The 20,712-nt window shown below is 50.7% G+C and overlaps 1 protein-coding gene across 6 annotated transcripts in view; it reads left to right on the top strand.

The window, feature by feature from the left end:
* The window catches only part of SH3BP4 (SH3 domain binding protein 4), a 105,000-nt gene extending 86,991 nt beyond the window's left edge, over nucleotides 1–18,009 (top strand). For 4 of the 6 annotated variants that reach the window (XM_032753662.2, XM_058437040.1, XM_058437048.1 and 1 more), the window contains 3 exons: nucleotides 3,959–6,318; nucleotides 14,940–15,128; nucleotides 15,969–18,009. In XM_032753662.2, coding sequence (XP_032609553.1) covers nucleotides 3,959–6,318; nucleotides 14,940–15,128; nucleotides 15,969–16,193 — 2,774 coding nt within the window. In that variant the 3' untranslated portion in view covers nucleotides 16,194–18,009. Of the gene's footprint in view, nucleotides 1–3,958; nucleotides 6,319–6,790; nucleotides 6,909–9,091; nucleotides 9,245–14,939; nucleotides 15,129–15,968 lie in introns of those variants that run through there. The other 2 variants (XM_058437051.1, XM_058437049.1) reach the window with 2 other exon arrangements.
* The last annotated feature ends 2,703 nt before the right edge of the window (nucleotides 18,010–20,712 follow it).

The raw sequence follows: 20,712 nt of genomic DNA, 5'->3' as shown, positions 1-20,712 counted from the left end.
AATAATAATAATGACAGTGCTCTGTTATCCCTGAAAGAATCCCAAATTTAGAGGAGGAAGACAAACAAGACAGCCTCGAATGTGAGGAGGAGCACAGCCTCGAACATGAAGGGGAGGGTGTCTTGAGAATCTGAGGTGGACAGAACCATGAGATCTCTGGCCTTGCCCGGAGATCCTGGGGAATCTACCTCTGAGGCGCCACATGTGACCCAGGCAGCGTGCTAGCCAGAAGCTTCATGCACATCCTAGTGATAGACAGACTTCAAGTTGGGAATTTATTTCAGCCAAAATATCTGCCATGAAACCTTCTGCTCTGATGAGTGTTTTGCCTGCAGAAGAACGTAGGCAGAGGGATGGGAAATGTATTATTGAGTACATTGAACTTCCTAACACCCAGGGAGATTTTTTGTATTAAAATCAAGGCGGTTGTGAATCTGGGTAACACACCTCAGAATTCATTAAGATAGAATTCGATAGGGATTCTCTGGCATTTGACGGGATGGAAGCCCTTCCCCAGTGTCCCCAGCTGCTTGGTGGCAGTTGACTGATGGAGGGCCTCATCTAGAAGGGGGAGTCACACAACAGTCCACCTCCCTAGGGTTCTGGAAAGGAAGAGTGGGGTGATTGCCCTTGGTGAAGCCTGATCCCTTGATAAAATCTGTGACCACTTCTCTTCCAAGGAGAGTGCTGGGAATTTTAAGTGAAACCATTCTTATTCTTCAGTTGGATAAAACTGAGTGATAATTCTCATTGATACATTCTAGGCTATGCACAAAGCATTCTTGATTGCTTTGGTTTCTTAATTTTGAAACTACTATAAGGGAATTATTCTGAGGGAACATAATAAGGACATAACCTTTGAGGGATTCTAGCAAGATTTTGATGGCCGGCAAGCTCTATTTAATTTTCATTTAGTTTTCATCTTTATGTGACATTTCCAGTAGATTGTATCAAGGAGATAAAATGGTTTATATTCCTGGAGATCATGACTAGCAAAACAGAAATGAGGGAGAAGAGCTTCTGTATCCTCTGGCCTCAGCCTGACCCACATCACTTCTTCCCACCTCTCCATCAAAGCCATTTTCTTTCACAGGTTTTGGTTCACTCCCATCTCATATTAAATAATTTGTCGGTTTTATGATTTTTTTAGAGCACAAGGGCACAGCCAGGGGGAATTCAGACATTGCTTTCACCAACACCAGGATCCGGTAGCATAGATTATGGCTTCTCTGTGTCGTTTACGCACGCACGGTGATCATTCACTCCACAAATACTCATTGAGTCCCTGCTACGTGCCAGGCCTTGTACGAGGCCCAGGGATACAACAGCAAACAAAACAGGCTCTAATGGTGCTGATACCCTAATGGGGAGATGGAGGCTCCCCCTGCAAAAGAAACACACACACGCACACACACACACACATGCACACACACACACATATATTTCATTCATATATATATATGAGGTATGTAGAGAAGGAAGAATTCTTAGTTCTTTGCCTGGGCCCCTATAACAAAAGACATTAATAAGAGAAAAGCATGCAAACTTACCTAATATATGTTCTATGTATATTACAGATATATTATTTCTTCATAAGGAAATGAAGACTTAAAGAAGTAATTAAATCTGAGGGGTTTGATGAGGTGTGGAGAGTCCTGGAAAAATGTGATGGGACAAGAAAAAGCATGAGCAAGTGTCATGAGCAGGAGGACAGCAAGGTCTGGGCATTGCAGATTCCCTGTGTCCTTGGAGATAGGATGCTCTGTCCCCCACATATAGGGAGGGCCCCTCCCTCTTGAGGGTCTATGACCTGCTTCAGGGGGCGGGCAGGGAGTCCTTCCTGCACCTGCAGTTTCTCAAATTCTTCCAGCTTAAAATATGCATGGTGCTATATTTTGGGGTAGCATGTTCTGAACCCCATCAGGTACATGATGTAGTGGTTGGTGGTAAGAGCTATGGAAGAAGATAACATTGGGGCCAGGAGATGTCTATTTCACATAACATCCTCTGCGTCCTCAAGTTGGGTCAAGCAATATTATGATAAGTGCCTTATCTACGTCTTTGCATTTTGTCCTCTCCAAAGCTCATTGAGGAAATACAGTTTTTGTACACCATGAGTGGAGTCTTAGGCTCTGGAGATCACACAGTTTCTAAGGGCTCCATTCAAGTCTGGGTTTAGTGATCCCAGAGCAGGGTTCTCTGAGACACCCAGATAGACGGCCTGCTGTAATTTCACAGGAGGAGGTAGGTGGGGCTTCAAGGCCCAGGGATGCTCCCAGCTAAGCACATCTCTGTAACCCAGTTAATGTAAATGAATAGAAACTGTCTACCTGATTTCCTGACACTTTCCCAAGGAAGTGTGATTATTTTCTTTCAAAGGAAAAGGAAACTGGCAGGTGATTTTCTGGGGTGGGCAATTTGATAGAATACGACGACTGTGGACTTCATCACATTAGAAAGATGTAGGTTTAGTTCAACTAAAAATGGATTCCTCTCTTTGGTCATTTGCTTTGGCAACTTAAAAAAAAAAAAAGAAAAGAAAAGTTTCCTTTCTTTCTTTCAACTGTTTATTACAGAAAGCCAGAATGTGAGCAGACTCCGTTAAGTGAGGCAGTTTGGGAGGTGGGGGAGGGGAGTCCTGGGGAGAAGTATATATGCTTAATTTTCTTCAGAAAGAATGTTCTCCATCTTCTAAATATACCTTCTCATGTATGACAGGGAGAGAAAACTCTTGGATATTTAATCATATCCATTATTTTTCAAAGCACACCACTTGTTTAGCTGACTTATTTTTGCTGTTTCAATTGCCGTCTACATTTGGTAACATACAGAGTTTAATGGCAGGAGCCATAAATTAACTTGATTCACTTTTTAAAGGGTTGGAATTTTTCAGACTGCTTCAACACTTGTTCAATGATAGTATGAGCTATGACTAGGCATAATCTCTCATTTTCAGGGTATGTAGACAGTCTGTTTTCATGTTGTGATTTTCAGTGATAATTTAAAAGAGGTTGGGCCGGGCGCAGTGGCTCACACCTGTAATCCCAGCATTTTGGGAGGCTGAGGCAGGAGGATCACTTGAGGTCAGGAGTTTGAGACCAGCCTGGTCAACATGGTGAAACCCCATTTCTACTAAAGATACAAAAATTAGCCAGGCGTGGTGGCACACACCTGTAGTCTCAGCTACTTTGGTGGCTGAGGCAGGAGAATTGCTTGAATCTGAGCAGTCGAGGTTGCAGTGAGCTGAGATCATGTCAATACACGCCAGCCTGGGTGGCAGAGCGAGACACTGTCTCATAAATAAATAAATAAATAAAATAAGAATAAAAGAGGTTGGAAGGAACTGACTTCAGAATTCTTACTTTATCTGAGGAAACAGTTTGATGAGGAACAGGTTGAGCTTGGAAATTGAAGAAGCAGGTTGAGGGAACCTTTCCATCCAGAGGCAGAGCTGGGAATCAGCTCATACATGTCATTGTGGGAGTTTTGGGAAGCTGTTCATTTCCAGTCCCTGGTCGCATGCAGTGGTCACCTAACTCATCATGTCACCGTGTTTTCTAAGTTAATCACACTCAGTTTCTCTTTGTATCTAGTAGCAGTTCTTTTAAGAAGAACTTTAACATTGCCCAAAATGAGATGTTTAGGGCGTAGGGCATGTTAAATATTCCATTGCACTGATTTGCCTTTCTGTGAGTGATGGAGGGGCTCCTCTGTGGTCTTTCTGCCGGGCATAGGCTGTCGATTTCGAAAGTGACCAAGTAGCAGTGGTACTCTCAGGAACCAGTTCGTTGGCCAGGTAAATTACTTACCAAATTTCACTTTGGTTTGTTTCTGTTGGTGACTTGCCTGGGTTATTGTCCACCTGTCTGTTTTACCAGCTTCCTCTCTCCTTTGGGAAGCTCTCTGGACGCCCCTCCGGCCTTGCCCTCACCATCTGTTTTCTTTGTGTTTTGCACAGTGCCTTCTCCCAGTGCCTTGCTAGTAGACAACCCCACACCTTTCGGAAATGCTAAGGAAGTGATTGCGATCAAGGACTATTGCCCCACCAACTTCACCACATTGAAGTTCTCCAAGGGCGACCATCTCTACGTCTTGGACACATCTGGCGGTGAGTGGTGGTACGCACACAACACCACCGAAATGGGCTACATCCCCTCCTCCTACGTGCAGCCCTTGAACTACCGGAACTCAACGCTGAGTGACAGCGGTATGATTGACAATCTTCCAGACAGCCCAGACGAGGTAGCCAAGGAGCTGGAGCTGCTCGGGGGGTGGACAGATGACAGAAAAGTACCAGGCAGAACGTACAGTAATAACCCTTTCTGGAATGGGGTCCAGACCAACCCGTTTCTGAATGGGAACGTGCCCGTCGTGCCCAGCCTGGATGAGCTGAATCCCAAAAGTACTGTGGATTTGCTCCTTTTTGACACGGGCACATCCTCCTTCACTGAATCCAGCTCAGCCACCACGAATAGCACTGGCAACATCTTCGATGAGCTTCCAGTCACAAACGGACTCCACGCAGAACCGCCGGTCAGGCGGGACAACCCCTTCTTCAGAAGCAAGCGCTCCTACAGTCTCTCGGAACTCTCCGTTCTCCAAGCCAATTCCGACGCTCCCACGTCGTCGAGTTTCTTCACCGGCTTGAAATCACCTGCCCCCGAGCAATTTCAGAGCCGGGAGGATTTTCGAACTGCCTGGCTAAACCACCGGAAGCTGGCCCGATCTTGCCATGACCTGGACTTGCTTGGCCAAAGCCCTGGTTGGGGCCAGACCCAAGCCGTGGAGACAAACATCGTGTGCAAGCTGGATAGCTCCGGGGGTGCTGTCCAGCTTCCTGACACCAGCATCAGCATCCACGTGCCCGAGGGCCACGTCGCCCCTGGGGAGACCCAGCAGATCTCCATGAAAGCCCTGTTGGACCCCCCGCTGGAGCTCAACAGTGACAGGTGCTGCAGCATCAGCCCTGTGCTGGAGGTCAAGCTGAGCAACCTGGAAGTGAAAACCTCTATCATCTTGGAGATGAAAGTGTCAGCCGAGATAAAAAATGACCTTTTTAGCAAAAGCACAGTGGGCCTCCAGTGCCTGAGGAGCGACTCAAAGGAAGGGCCATATGTCTCCGTCCCGCTCAACTGCAGCTGTGGGGACACGGTCCAGGCACAGCTGCACAACCTGGAGCCCTGTATGTACGTGGCTGTCGTTGCCCACGGCCCAAGCATCCTCTACCCTTCCACCGTGTGGGACTTCATCCATAAAAAAGTCACAGTGGGTCTCTACGGCCCTAAACACATCCACCCATCCTTCAAGACGGTAGTGACCATTTTTGGGCATGACTGTGCCCCAAAGACGCTCCTGGTCAGCGAGGTCACACGCCAGGCACCCAACCCTGCCCCGGTGGCCCTGCAGCTGTGGGGGAAGCACCAATTCGTTTTGTCCAGGCCCCAGGATCTCAAGGTCTGTATGTTTTCCAATATGACGAATTACGAGGTCAAAGCCAGCGAGCAGGCCAAGGTGGTGCGAGGATTCCAGCTGAAGCTGGGCAAGGTGAGCCGCCTGATCTTCCCCATCACCTCCCAGAACCCCAACGAGCTCTCTGACTTCACGCTGCGGGTTCAGGTGAAGGACGACCAGGAGGCCATCCTCACCCAGTTTTGTGTCCAGACTCCTCAGCCACCCCCTAAAAGTGCCATCAAGCCTTCCGGGCAAAGGAGGTTTCTCAAGAAGAACGAAGTTGGGAAGATCATCCTGTCCCCGTTTGCCACCACTACAAAGTACCCGACTTTCCAGGACCGCCCGGTGTCCAGCCTCAAGTTTGGTAAGTTGCTGAAGACCGTGGTGCGGCAGAACAAGAACCACTACCTGCTAGAGTACAAGAAGGGCGACGGGATCGCCCTGCTCAGCGAGGAGCGGGTCAGGCTCCGGGGCCAGCTGTGGACCAAGGAGTGGTACATCGGCTACTACCAGGGCAGGGTGGGCCTCGTGCACGCCAAGAACGTGCTGGTGGTCGGCAGGGCCCGGCCCAGCCTGTGCTCTGGCCCCGAGCTGAGCACCTCGGTGCTGCTGGAGCAGATCCTGCGGCCCTGCAAGTTCCTCACCTACATCTATGCCTCCGTGAGGACCCTGCTCATGGAGAACATCAGCAGCTGGCGCTCCTTCGCCGATGCCCTGGGCTACGTGAACCTGCCGCTCACCTTTTTCTGCCGGGCGGAGCTGGATAGTGAGCCTGAGCGGGTGGCGTCCGTCCTGGAAAAGCTGAAGGAGGACTGTAACAACACTGAGAACAAAGAACGGAAGTCCTTCCAGAAGGAGCTTGTGATGGTGAGTGCTCAGCAGGTGCCTGGGCGTTCAGGGCTGCGGCTCAGCAAAGCCTTTCCGCCTTCCCAGTGCACGTGGGCGTGGGCCGTGGTGTCGTAAGTCACCAGGACAGTGTCTGTGGCTGATGTCCCGCTGCCTGAGATACACGTGAGGGGCGTGAACTGTGCATCTGAGGATAGGGGTTTACGGGGGATCCTGGGGGGCCCCAGACAACGCAAGGACCCTGCAAAGAAGAGCATTCCAGTCACTTTTCTCACCGAATCTGTGAGCTCCAAGAGCGTCCCAGAATGGACCCGGTGGGGGTGGGGGCAGAAGGAGGCCTGTGCTCTCGCCACTTCAGTTTAGATCTCTTGGTGGCAGATCTGTGGTTCGTTAGATTCCCAACAGGGTCTCTGACTCCAGAGTCTCAAGAACCGCTGCCCCGAAGCCTGTGTTCATTGTAATGTGAGTTTTTCTCGCCTTTGCTTCCTTGAAGCTTCCAAGATCTCTGTATTGTTTCCACTTCCCCCTCTGTGTTGGTTTGAGTTGGGGTGAGGACAGCATTTGTTTTGCCAGCACAGCCGTGAACTGGAATCCAAAGAAATAAAAGGGGGAAGTAAGCATCAGACTGTGGGTTACGCCCTGGCCCACGAGCCAACTGGGGAGCATTTGCTCAACGCTTTCTTAGCACCGCTCCCCGCAGGCAGCCCCACTGTCAGCAGAGCTGGGTCCTGGCGGTTACCTTGGCTAGGCTTAGCCATACCCATGTCCTGGCATCTCCAGGGGTGTTTGTGGTGGAGAGTCCCTGTGGACTTCTCCCTGTGATAGAACAGAGTCCACCCCCATCCTCCAGAGAGGGGCACATCGCTGGTGTTCATTCCTGTGGGAAAACCCTGTGACCTTGGCGTGTGCCGCTCTTCCTCGTTCCTCTGAGCCCGCAGGCTTTCTTGCGTCCTAGCTTCTGAGAGGTGCAGTTCTCGGTGCCCTGCCTTTCTGCCACCTCCCTGGCTCCCCTGGATTGAGCCCTGTTTGTCTGGGAGAGCCCGGAGTGTCCTGTAGACACAGGTGTGCAGGCAAGCGTCACACGTGGCACATACCCGGCTCGGCTGCCCATGTTGAGCCAGGAGACAGAAGGGACACAGCCCGGCAGGAGTGGGGCAGGAGTCAGGTGAGACCCTCTCTGGGTGGCCTGCAGTTGTGTGCAGTGCCAGAAGCATGGAGCCACGAGATTGCCCAGGGGAGGGAGATGGAACTGGAAGCGGCCGTCAGGGGGGCCACCTTGGCAACCAGGAAGTCACTGCATTTGGGTGGGGAGGAAGCGAACAAACGCAGCAGGGAAGCCTCCGGGCCCCCATGTGGGGTCACCTGCAGGGAGGGGATGGCCTGTGTCCCTCCCATCAGCCATCACTCGTGTGTGATTCAGAGCACACCTCTCGGTTCTCCAGTGAAATAACTTTCCAGAACCTGGTGCCTGGCAGTGGCCTGGTCTCCTCACGGGTGCACCCAGCACAGTGGCAGACAAAGCGCCTCCATCCTGTGAGAGCCTTTGTGCGGGCAGCCCCGAGACCACAGCCATGGCCGTACGTGCTGTCGTGGAACCTGACAGCGTTGGTGAGCCCAGGACACTCACCTGGACGTTGCACCAGAGGTGGAAAAATGACACAACCAGGAGTACCACACCAGCTGTGGAAAATAACCATCAAGGAGGTGGCTTTTACACTCATTTCCTGCTTTTTTATCTTTTTCCAAAAGATGTAAATGATCAAACTCTTTCAATTCAGTTGGTGAGCATCTCTGGGAGGGGATTTTTTGGTGGGCCTCCCTGTCCGCTCCAGGGAGGGGTGTGTCCTCTGTGCCCGAGTCCTTCCTCTACCCAGAGAGAAGGAAGTGAAACTTGCCCTTGGCCAGGTCGGCTCCCTGAGGCAAGGTTCGATTTTGTGGTGATAAAGTGAAACTGGTTTTGCAGTGTCCCCACCCGCCCCCCACACCTGTGTCAGTCATCATCTTGGACAAACTTATAGAAACCGCAGGCGGATTTCTCCCAGGGCGTTTATTAGGAGACCCTGAAAACTGGCTGTTCTATTCTGCTTGTCATCACAGGGCTGCCATGATTTCTGCAGCCTCTGCCACCACTTTACCTGCCCCTCCCAGAGAGTCACAGCCAGGCCACCCTCTGCCTCTCATTTTTAGCATAGCTTTCGGTGTCCTTGTTCTGATGCCTTGGGTTGGAAACAGTGTTTAAATGACGTGGAAAGTGTGAGAGTTTGAGACAGTCAGTGTGCAGGGAGATGGGAAGGAAAAAGGAATCAAATGAGACCTGGTTGTTCCTCTCTCCACTGCCTTTAGAACGGGGTCAGCCCCTGCCCCTGCCCCTGCCCCACAAAGTCCTGTAAGATCTGGCCCTACCCATCCCACCCCGGAGGGTCACCGTGCTCCATGCGCCCCTGCCCTGAACACACCCAGCTCGCCCGGCCTCCAGCCCCTGCAGATGCTATGCTGTTCGTCTTCCTGGGGCTCCCTTTCCCAGACCTCCTCATCTCCCTCAGCTGGCGGCTCAAATGCTGTCTCTCCAGGACGTCCTTCTCTGCAGCCCCGTGCACTCCATCATCCTCTGTCTCCATGGCGTTTCTTGAATCAGAAGCAGTTTGTTTTGGCCAGGCATGGAACCAGGCAGGTTCGCACCTGTAATACCAGCACTTTGGGAGGCTGAGACAGGATCGCTTGAGCCCGGGAATTCAAGACCAGCCTGAGCAACATAGTGAGGCTTCATCTCTCCAATTTTTTTTTTTTTAATTAGCCAGGTGTGTTGGTGCGCACCTATAGTTCCAGCTACTTGGGAGGCTGAGGTGGGAGGATTGCTTGAGCCCAGGAGGTCGAGGCTGCAGTGAGCTATGATCGCAGCACTGCACTCCAGCCTGGACAACAGAGTGAAACCCTGTCTTGAAGATAAAGGAAGAGAAGAAAAGAAACAAGTTTGTTTATGTTCTTGTGCACTTGTTTCTCATTATTACTCTAACTGAACATAGGTCCCATGAGAGGAAGGGCCCTGGCACATAAGAAACACTGAGGTGCTAGGTGGATAAGTGATGAATGGATGGATGAGTGAATGAGTGATGAATGAATGAATGAGTGATGAATGAATGAATGAATGCAGGCCTTGGGCTGGGCTAAGAATCCAAGCTGGAGGCATTCTCACGTGGCCATACCATGCTTCTGTTCTGTGGTTCCATTTCCTCTTTCCATTCTTTTGTGCCTGTTTTTGATAAGAGCCCGTGCGTGAGGCATCCCAGTGCCTCTGCCTGCCCCTTCCCAGCAGCATGGCTGTGGCTGCACTCAGAGCACCCCTCTGTCCTGGCCACCTCTCTCCCACCAGAGCCTCTGTCCATGATGGTGTCAGCTGAAGAATGACAAGGTTTGTGCATTTGGAAAGGAGAGCCTCATTCCTCATAAAGGGTTGCAGCCTGCGGGTGGCTATTCTGACAGGTTGGGAAGCAGAGCCTCCTGCCAGAAGCCAAAAACAGAGACTTCAAGGGAGGGGCAAAGGCAGCAAAAATTTATGGATATTGGTGGCCAAATATACATATTCAATAAGCCGTAGGGGGATACATGAATATTCATGAAAGGAGAAACGTGCACATTCACATTTAAGCCTTGTGCTCCTTCGTGGGTCCCATGTACAAAAAATGGTGGCGGTGGCATGATTCCAGGGTAGGGTTTTCTTTCAGCCCCCTGAGGCATCAGACGGGAAGCAGGGGACACGAAACCCTCGCTGTGCGTCCTCTGTAGACTGGCCAGAAACACTGTGTGGTCAGTGGGCTCCTGTCAGGCAAAGAGGAGGGGCGGCGTCTGGCAGTGGTGGAGGCCTTCGAAAGGGAACCCAGCTTTTTAAGAATCAGAAATCTTTTCATTCAACGGCGCCCTTTTGATGCAAGAGGCTATTCCCAATTCTCGGGATACTGTCAGCACTCGGCACGTGGTCTCTGTTATCGTGGTGGGGAAGGAAGGGGAGTCGGCTGGAGATGGCCGTGAGCAGTGGCCATCAGCCATGGGGGCAGAAGCAGCCCACGGTGGCCTCAGGCCCAGGGAGAGCTTCCTAAGGGGCCAGAGTGAGCTGTCACAACTGGTCCTGGATCCACCATAAGAACGAAGCCGTGGGGTGTGGTGACCTGGAGCCATCGGTGATGGCTGTAGCGGGGGCGTTTTGGTCAGGTTGCGGGAGGTAGGGAAATAGGCGTGTCGGGCGCTGTGGAGAAGTTTCTATGAGAAAGAAAGAGAAGGAGTTGCTATGGGATGCAAAGCAAGGGAGGGTGGTCGTTTTAGGAGTGGAGTGGGGGCCGGAATAAACCCAAAGAGACTTGAAAACTAACAGAAATAAGGAAGCTAGCAAGTGCATGGGGTGCGTTGGGGCGGGAAAGAATGGTGTGGAGGGACTCTCTTTGAATTGGGAGAAGACCCACTTTAACCTCCAGAAGAGGAGGAGTTGATGGCCAGTGTGCATTGGATGGGGTCCTGAGGGATTCCTCCCAGGCAGCCCCGAAGCCAGAGCCTGTGGCTGTTAACGTGGGAGAGGGAAGGAGGCCAGGCCCATTGTCCAGGTGCCGTGTGCAGAAGGCTTCCCCTCCAGTTTTGGGACATGTTGGGAAGGAAGCAGGATGGAATAAACATGCAGCAAAAAAACCTAAATTGTATTTCTTTGTACTTTATAAGAATATTTCCCCCCCGCCCCTTTTTTGAGACAAGATCTGGCTCTGTCTCCTAGGTGGGAGTGCAGTGGTGTGATCACAGCTTACTGCAGCCTCGAACTCCTGGGCTCAAGCAGTCCTCCCACCTCAGCCTCCCAAGTAGCTGGGACTACAGGCAGGTGCCACCACACCCAGCTAATTTTTTTTTTTTTTTTGTCTGTAGTAGAGACAAGGTTTGATTGTGTTGCCCAGACTGGTGTGGAACTCATTGAGCTCAAGTGATCCTCCCACCTCAGCCTCCCAAAATGCTGATATTATAGGGGTGAGCCACCATGGCTGGACAAGAATATCTCTTGAAGCAAGTTGCCAGACTTTGACCCCTGGGCCTGCTATTCCTGTCAATGGCGTTTTGTTGGAACTCAGCCACACTCATTCCCATATGCATTGTCTGTGGCTTTCAGGCCCCCTGTGTCCCACAAAGCCAAAAATACTATCTGTCCCTTTATAAAGTTCAGTCACCCTGACTGAAATCATGGTGTGCTCACTTTAACAAAATTCCAGCTGAAACCAGGGTAGTGCATCAGTCCGTCGAGTGTTTCCTGGTGTACCTGTATGCCCATAAAAAGAGGAAGCTGCAAGGATCAGGTTCATAGCGCTAGGGCCTCCTGCTGTGAAATTTTTCTATTGATAAGAATTGGTGGGCACCCAAAATTTGCCCTTTAAAAATATGCATCAATTTTGCCTCGTTGATGGTGTGGGTGGTTTGTAACAAACTAAACCAGGGCTGGGCTCAGGAAAAGTTGTGTAAGTGAGTGAGGGAGAGATGCCTTCATTCTTGGTGTTGGAAGTGCCGACCTCTCCATTCATCCAGGATCCATGGAAATGGGACCTTGGCTGCCCCTGGATGGAGTCCAGGCGCTCTCCTTCCCAGGGGCCAGAGAACACCTGTGTTTCCCAGGACCTTGGGGACCTGTGCCCAGTTCCCCTGGGGAGAGAGCGGTTTTGGTCACTCGTGCCAGGAACGACTCGAGTCAGAAGCAGGTGACTTTGACATGTTCTGTGACTTAGAAAACGAGGCCGCTTTGGAACCAGGCAGCTGTGCACACAGCCAGATGAGCTTGGTGTGTGCTGAGTAGCCATGAAAGAGCTGAGTTGGGGACATTGAGTGACTTCGTGTCAAACCCTGTGGTGGTCCAGCACACCTTCCCAGGACCGCAGACGAGGCTCCCCCCACAGCAAGAAAATTAGGATCTGACAGCCTACCAGCTTACTACACACCCTCCTGACACGTGAATACACACCTGTGTGCTTTTATCTTCTGAAACAAATCTAGTCAACAGTTAATTTGTAAAAACAATTTATTTTGAATATATCCAAATTCAAATTGAAACAGACCTTCTTCTGAAATATATAAATAGTTGATATGAAGCATAATCCAGACCGGTATTACATTCGGTTCAATTCCCAATGCCACGTGGGGCTCACGGAATTGGGAAGGCCGCTGGCCGAGTGCTGAGAAGTTTGCATATTTGCCTGCACGCCTGTCACTTCCAGCTGTGGGACCCGGGACAAGCCTGGGGTCTGCAGGCTTCCCGTGCTTATCTGTAGAACAGATGCTTTGCGGCCCACACAGCAGGGAGGAGCTGGGGTTGGGTGCCCGGAGGCAGCTCTGGCTCTGGCATTTCTAGGTGTGAAACCCACTTCCCCTCTCTCAGCTTCTTCTGTAAAGTGGGTTGAACTCAGCCTCTGCTTCATGGGGGGCTCTGGGGAGTGGAGGAGCCCAGTGTCTGGCTCGCAGCAAGCCCTGGGTTTCTAGTAGCTTCTACAAAAACAGAAACGGCCACCAGGTCCTCAAACCCCCTTCTGGCCAGCCTCGTTGGTAGCCGGCTGTCAGCCTCTCATATCTAGGGAGGCATCAGAATGATCTGTCGCTCCTGGTTCTTTTTAAATTGCATGGATTGAGATGCTGGGGGCCCACCTAGAAGGATCGTGAGTCACCTACTCTGGCTAATGCATGCCACACGTCGCCAAAAAGATCACCTTTTTGTATTGTTAGACTCCCCCCAAGTAAACATAAAGTGTACATTAGAATGCTCAGTCTAAAACAGCCGGGCCCGCTTTGAAGTAAGCAGCGCAGCCGACTGCATGAGCACCAGCAAGACGACCCTGCTGTCAGCACAAAATAGTCGGCCAAGGAGCGCTGGCACCAGCGGTGTGGTTGGCGGGGGTGGGGGGTTGTTTGTTTTTTAGCACACTTTGGAGTCCTCAGATGACAACCTCAGGTGCTGAAACACAGCGTAGAGAGAAAGAACGCCAGGCCTGGTGACTTTCCCCTCCTCTTAGCAACTCGCCTGTCCAAGGCCTCACGGGAGCGTCAGAAACCGTCTCTGGGCCGCCTCGGGCCGCTGTGCCCTGGAAGCCAAGCCTTTCCCATTGCTGGATGAGAGAAAGCTTTAAGGGTGGGGGTGAGCTGTGCCTTCTGTGGCAGAGGAGACTCAGGCAAGAATCAGACCCAGCGTGTGGCTCTCCTGCCTTCCTGGTGACGTCATCCTGACTGGCTCAGAGCCACACGCTAACCATGTGCAGCCTCATTTATAATTAGGATGGCGCCAAAGTCGCTTGCATGACACCCAGGGGCAGTCATGTGACTTGGCACAGTGTACAGGACTAGCAGGCCTGCTGGCTTGTGCTAGCCAATTTGATTTGTTTCTTTAAACCAGAAGTGTGAGTTTGACCCCAGCCTGGGGTCCCCCGGATATATTAGGCTGTTGAGCCATATGTTCAATGCCTGTCCCATCCAGCCCCCGTTTTTAGGTGGGAATTGAGTCCCGAGGCGGCCACGTGGTTGTTCCAGCCTCAGCTGGGACTTCACTGTCCCAGCAGGGCTGTCTGTCCTGTTACCTCCCCTCTGACTTCCTCTGTGGTTAGTAATCCCTGTCCTGAAGACACAGTAGAAAGTTCTCGCAGCTTTGACATGGGAGCAGTCCCACCGATTGTGGAAACTGTTTTCTCGTGTTGCACAGTCCTGGGGGAGGTCTGTGGAGCTCCTGGTCACCGTGGTTCTTGGTGGTACACCCTGTGTCTCTGCCCCGGGCCTCTTCTGTTCTCTGTCTTCTTCTCCCTGGGTGTCTCCCTGGGTCTGAGTCCCCCAGCCTTCGTCCCTTCTGCCCGCAGTGCTCTCTAACTGGCCAGTGTCAGCACCGCATGCTCAGCAGGTCCAGCTCACCCTCCGTCCGTCTCGGCCTCAGGCTATGGTGTCTATTTGGTGAAATGCATTCATTTCTCTCTGGTGTCCGCAGAGAGTGGGAGTGGTGACAACTATAATCCATATTCACCCTGTCTGTTAGCTTCCTGGGGCTGCCAAGACAAATGACCACAAACCAAGGGGCTTCATACAACAGACACTTGTCCTGTCACCATTCAGGAGGCCACAGGTCTCAGTCAGGGGTCCCAGGGTGGCCTCCGTCTGGAAGCGGTCCGGGAGAAGGCGTTGCAGGCCTGCCTCTCCTAGGCCCTGCTGGCTCAACCCTCCTTCTATTCCTTGGCTTGTGGCCGCATCTGTCCAGTCTCTGCCTCCGTCTTCACGCGGCCTTCTTCCCTCTGCCTCTCTGTCTGCTTTCTCTTCTTATGAAGACGCCAGTCGTTGGTGACTTCCCCTAATCCAGAAGGACCTCATCTTAATTCTATCTGCAAAGACCCCATTTTCAAGTAAGGCCACGTTCTGAGGTTCTGGGTGGATGTGGGCTTTGGAGGGAGACACTGGTGAACCTGGCACGCTGTGCACATCATCTCTTCTCTCCCGTGAGTCCTGGCAGTGATCGATTTCAGGGGACATTTGGTAGGCCAGGGAACGTGGAGAATAGAGAGCCCATGGCCATTCGTGCGCCATCTGCTGGAATTCTGCGGGGAGCAGAGCCTGCCCCACTCCCTACACTGTCTCATGCTGTGCCTCTTCCTCTGCAGGCCCTACTGAAGATGGACTGCCAGGGCCTGGTGGTCAGACTCATCCAGGACTTTGTGCTCCTGACCACGGCCGTAGAGGTGGCCCAGCGCTGGCGGGAGCTGGCTGAGAAGCTGGCCAAGGTCTCCAAGCAGCAGATGGACGCCTACGAGTCTCCCCACCGGGACAGGAACGGGGTTGTGGACAGCGAGGTGAGCAGCGGCTGAGCTTCGAGCTCGCTGAGCCCCTCTGTCCCTGGGCCCCTTGGACCCATGCAGTGCAGCCGCAAAAAGTCTGCCTCACGGCATTTCTGTGAAGGCGCGACAGGTGGAAATGTGCACGCATGTGCCCAGCCCTGGGTGCGCCTCACTGAGTGGGAGCCATCCTCTGGATTGGTTGTCATGAGCCCTGGCTTTAGGATGTCAAGGCTGTTCCACACGACATGGGAAGGACAAACAGAACGGCCTGTCCCTTGCTCATTTTGATCTTAAATTACCATCCGTAGGATTGAATCATGCAATAACGCATACACAGAGGCCTTTGTGAGCCGCTGTGGACTGGAGTGATACCTGCTATGTTACATAACTTGGGCCAAAGCCGGTGTGGCCGGGCTCCTGCTCAGAGAGGGCCTTTGTGTCCTCGCATGTTTGTGGAGGGCACCCTAATAAGCTTCCTGGAAGACGGTTCAGGCTTGCAAGATCCAGGAAGCAGGAAGTCCCAAGGACAAAGCTGTCTTTTATGAATGGGATGAATTTCCAAACACATGGCACAGAGAGAAAGTGCCATCAGGATTGCAAGGAAAGAGAAATCCTTTCTGTTTATTCATTTGTTGTGCACCTACTCTTGCGCAAAGCCCTGCTTTTCCCTCTGGAATGTGCTGACCGTGGCCCTGAGATGGTTCCACTGTTCCTTCTGTGGGCTTGTCTCACTCGTGAAAGAGTGTCCCAAAGTGACTGCAGAAGCTGCACCAAGTAATAGGAACAAATCTCGTTCTGTCTCCTAATCTTTCTTCCTCTCTCCCTCCTCTTGTTTTCTGCGACTCCACCTCCCAGGCCATGTGGAAGCCTGCGTATGACTTCTTACTCACCTGGAGCCATCAGATCGGGGACAGCTACCGGGATGTCATCCAGGAGCTGCACCTGGGCCTGGACAAGATGAAAAACCCCATCACCAAGCGCTGGAAGCACCTCACTGGGACTCTGATCTTGGTGAACTCCCTGGACATTCTGAGAGCAGCCGCCTTCAGCCCTGCAGACCAGGACGACTTCGTGATTTGAATGGGTCCCCTCCCCTCCTGCTGCTCTGGAGTGCAAGCCCTCTTGTGCCCTGGGTGCCCTGCTGTCACCACAGAGCTGAAGAGGGAGGAAGGGGCGGCTGCTCAGACAGATTTAGGGCCCGCCAGCTAGGCCTACACCCATCATGCGCCGCCCTCCTCCATCGAGGGAGAGGCCTGAAGGGACTGCCTACTGCAGGTCGTTGCCAATCACATAGCTTTCTATTTGTTAAGTATAAATTTAAATTTAAAATCACTTTTTTAACGAATGGGGGGAAGGGACCTATGACAAAGGTGGTATCTAATTTTTTTATGGACCATAAAGGCTTAAAAGAAAACTTACTAGGGGCACAGGCTGTTGAGGTTTTTATGTTGTTATAGAACCTTTTTAAATTATGTTAGAGATGTATATAGGTATTTAAAGGTCACTGGGGGCATTTCTGATTCCCGGCCACACTTTGCATTTCAGCACTCAGTCCGGAAAGACACTCGTTCGGTTGCTGGACCTCTTTCACTCCCTACGTGTAAGAAGGTGAATCACGTGGGAAAAAGTGGCTTTTCAGTAAACGGAGACAGCTCACTCTTTCTGAGAAGGCCCCAGGTCCTGCTCCCTCCTGGGAGTTGATTGTCTTCCGTGCTTTGCCTCACTGGTAGTAAATGACCATCCACAGACTATGTGAATCTTTGGTGAGCTTTAGTGGGCAGAGTGAAGTCCCGCATTAGCATTTAGGTGCCCTGAGCTGTTTCCACCAATAGATGAGAAAGCAGCCGTGAGCTGACAGTCTTCAGGGCCCCTGCCAGTGTGCAATTAGTCATTGACGAGAACAGTGCTATTTGAGAGCGAGGTGGTCCCTGCTGCTACGAGGCCATTGTACTGTTTTTTCCTTGGGGTCAAAGCAGTGCTTCCCATAGAGTTTGCTGCCTCTTCTGTGGACAGGAAGAAAACTTCACAACCGAATCAGAGCCTTGGTGGCCACCGACTCTCGTGCTTATTGCAGATGCTGCGGTTGGCCTCACAAGCAACGCCTTATGCTGATGTGCGGAGGTGCCAGCTGCCATTTGCCAAACTCCGCATTTCATTCCCTCTAAGGCTTAACCCCTCTTCCTTCCTGGTGTACCTGTGTCTCCTCGGAAAGAAGTAATAGTTTAGATGAAACCATTTTTTGTACAATGTAAAGATCATCTGAGCAAGATGAGCATTTTGTAAAAATGAAAATGTGTCTCACATAAAATCAGGAACTTGGCACAGTGTTGCATTAATAACTTTAGGGTGCAGACATGCTGTGTGAATCTCACAATGCGTCGTAGATGTCGCGTGTTGGAAGGGAGCAGGAGGAAGGACTGATACTGGCAAATCAGTAGAGTGAGGTGATCCTCAGCAACGTGCCAGGACACATCCTGTGTGCCTGCAGTTGTCAGGGACCATTTGGGATCCCGAATCTCATTCTCTAAAACTGCTTTCTTGAAACATTTTACTTCCTTAGTATAATCAATGTATACTCCCTTACTGGCCTGAAACGTATAGCTGCTTATTCAGATACTGAAGACCAACAGACTGAAAAAAAGAACAAACACTAGCTATTTTATGCTGCAAGAACCAGGACACACAATTCGCCAGTCATCCCACCATATAACCTTCGATTGTGCTTCTCAACTCCACCCCTAATTTCTCCCAGAGACCATCTATCACCTTTTCCCCAAAGAAGAGACAAAACCAGTTGCACCTTAAACCATGGATATTTTTTCCTCAGGGGCTTTAAATAGTTTCCTATGCAACGTGTCTTGTAGCACAAATAAAATTCTACAAAAGTTGCAGTAAATTTTATTTGGATATTTTAACCTGTTAAGTGTGTGTGTGTTTTCTGTACCCAACCAGACTTTAAATAAAACAAAAATGAAACCTAATGTAAGTATTTATACATAGACCAATGGCTGCCTCCCCAAAATAGTCACCCCTAGATGACGGTATGACAGCTGGTGTGGCAGGTGTCTATTTTCTTGCTATTCATTTAATTTGCTCTTGAAACACTAGTCACTCAGTCACCACTAACCAAATGGGAATTGGTGTGACACCAGGCACCCAAAGGAAAGCACATCGATGACTTGCTTTTTTCTGGGTCCCGTGAATTGGCAACCCCAGTCCTGCAATAGAAAGTTTAGGATGGAGTCATTTCTGTGTGTCAGGCGTCAGCCTTGAAGTGCTGAGTGCAGCAAACAAGGGCAGACCGTGCTTTAGGAAGACCGTGTTGTTGGGGAGAATGGAGTGAAGGACTCCTAATGGAGACCAACTCCACCTGGAGGTAGGGGGAGGAATGGGGCTTATGGAAATCTTTCTTGGGGACATGACTGATGCAAGGCTTGAAGGCTGAGTGGGAGCCAGCCAGACCACCAACAGACCAGACCTGGGGACCAGTGTGTCGGCAGCGTTGACAACACAGGGTACGTGGGGCAAGGAGAGGCTAAACCCTCCATGTGGCTGGGACTTGTGGAGTGAGCACAAGCCCTCTGTTACCTGGACGCTTTCCACCGCTTGTACCTGTGTTAATTCCACCCTGCATCACCTACCAGCTGGGTCCTCACACCCATTTTGCAGTTGAGGACGGGGCTCAATGTGGTCCCATAATTTACACAGCCAATAAGAGAGGCAGGGACCTTAACTCAGGACTGCCATAAGAAAGTGCCCTGCATGGCTTAGGACAACAGAAATGTGTGCTGTCACAGTTTTTGAGGCCAGATGTCTGAAATCAAGGTATCACATTGTCGCTTGTTCCCCGTGTCTGTGACTAAATCTCTCTCTAAGGACATCAGTCATAGGATTTAGAGCCCACCCTAATCCATCAAGACCTCATCTTAACTTGATCACGCCTAGGATGACCCTGCTTCTAAGTAGGGTCACATTCGCAGCAGGGTTTAGGACTTGGACACGTCTTTTTGAGAGGCACAATTGACCCACCACCCTGCTCCATGCCTGGCCCTTTAGGCGTAGCCTGCTTGGGAAGAACGGTGCACGAATCAGGTTTAATCTATCTTGGTGCCCTCCGCCCAACACAAAGCAAAGCCAGGGTGGAGGAAGGCAGTTCTTAAAGGGAGAAAGCTCTTCTGATGGATTGCCATGTTCCCCCAAGACCCATCCTCTTCCTGAACCAGCGATTGGGCTGTCTTTCCCCATCTCCCTTGCAGTCAGGTGCAGTCCAGCTGGGGGATGGGAACCAAAATGCTATGGGCCACCTGCTGTTGAGTCTGGCTCACAGGAACCTTCCAGAAATCCTCCCTTCTTCCAACTGATCAGGAGGAACTCCAAGTCCCTAAAGGTGAGGAAGGGGCAGACAGAAGGACCTCAGGTCCCTTAGGGACCCCCAGTACTGTTCAGCAAAGTACCTGTCACATGGTATCTAGAGAGATAAAACTGTGATTGGCCACTGAGAAGGTGAGAGTTACCTGTTAGAGTGGCTGGTGTTGCTTTTCCTCATCTCGGGTACATTAGACCCAGATGATCACCTAATCCACAAGCTGGCGGGGAATGCAGCTTGTTCTTAACTGGGAAACATCCCTACCACAGCCGGATTATTATTTTTTTAAACATCATTATTAATTTTATTATTATTCCTATTTTCAGAGAAGGAAACTGAAGCTTAGAACCGTGTTATTCATTGCCAAGGGTGCAACCAAGTTAAAGATGCTGTCTTGTTTTTTTTTTTTTTTTTTTTATACTTCAAGTTCTAGGGTACATGTGCACAACGTGCAGGTTTCTTACATATGTATACATGTGCCATGTTGGTGTGCTGCACCCATTAACTCGTCATTTACATTAGGTATATCTCCTAATGCTGTCCCTCCCCCCTCCCCCCACTCCACAACAGGCCCCACTGTGTGATGTTCCACTTTCTGTGTCCATGTGTTCTCATTGTTCAATTCCCACCTATGAGTGAGAACATGCGATGTTTGGTTTTTTGTACTTGGCGATGGTTTGCTGAGAATGATGGTTTCCAGTTTCATCCATGTCCCTACAAAGAACATGAACTCATCCTTTTTTACGGCTGCATAGTATTCCATGGTGTATATGTGCCACATTTTCTTAATCCAGTCTATCCTTGTTGGACATTTGGGTTGGTTCCAAGCCTTTGCTATTGTGAATAGTGCTGCAGTAAACATACGTGTGCATGTGTCTTTATAGCAGCATGATTTATAGTCCTTTGGGTATATACCCAGTAATGGGATGGCTGGGTCAAATGGTATTTCTAGTTCTAGATCCCTGAGGAATCGTCACACTGTCTTCCACAATGGTTGAACCAGTTTACAGTCCCACCAACAGTGTAACAGTGTTCCTATTTCTCCACATCCTCTCCAGCACCTGTTGTTTCCTGACTTTTTAATGATCGCCATTCTAACTGGTGTGAGATGGTCACAGCTGGATTATTTCCAGCAACAAGAACACCCCTTTCACACTATTTTTTCTTGGCCTATGCGTGTTCACAATTTGTCAGTACCAGTCTGAATATAAATGACTTTTCTCCCTAATACTC

The sequence above is a fragment of the Hylobates moloch genome, unplaced genomic scaffold (genome assembly GCF_009828535.3).
Source record: "Hylobates moloch isolate HMO894 unplaced genomic scaffold, HMol_V3 SCAFFOLD_1, whole genome shotgun sequence".
Taxonomy (NCBI): Eukaryota; Metazoa; Chordata; class Mammalia; order Primates; family Hylobatidae; genus Hylobates; species Hylobates moloch.
This window is presented reverse-complemented; position numbering and strand designations above follow the sequence as displayed.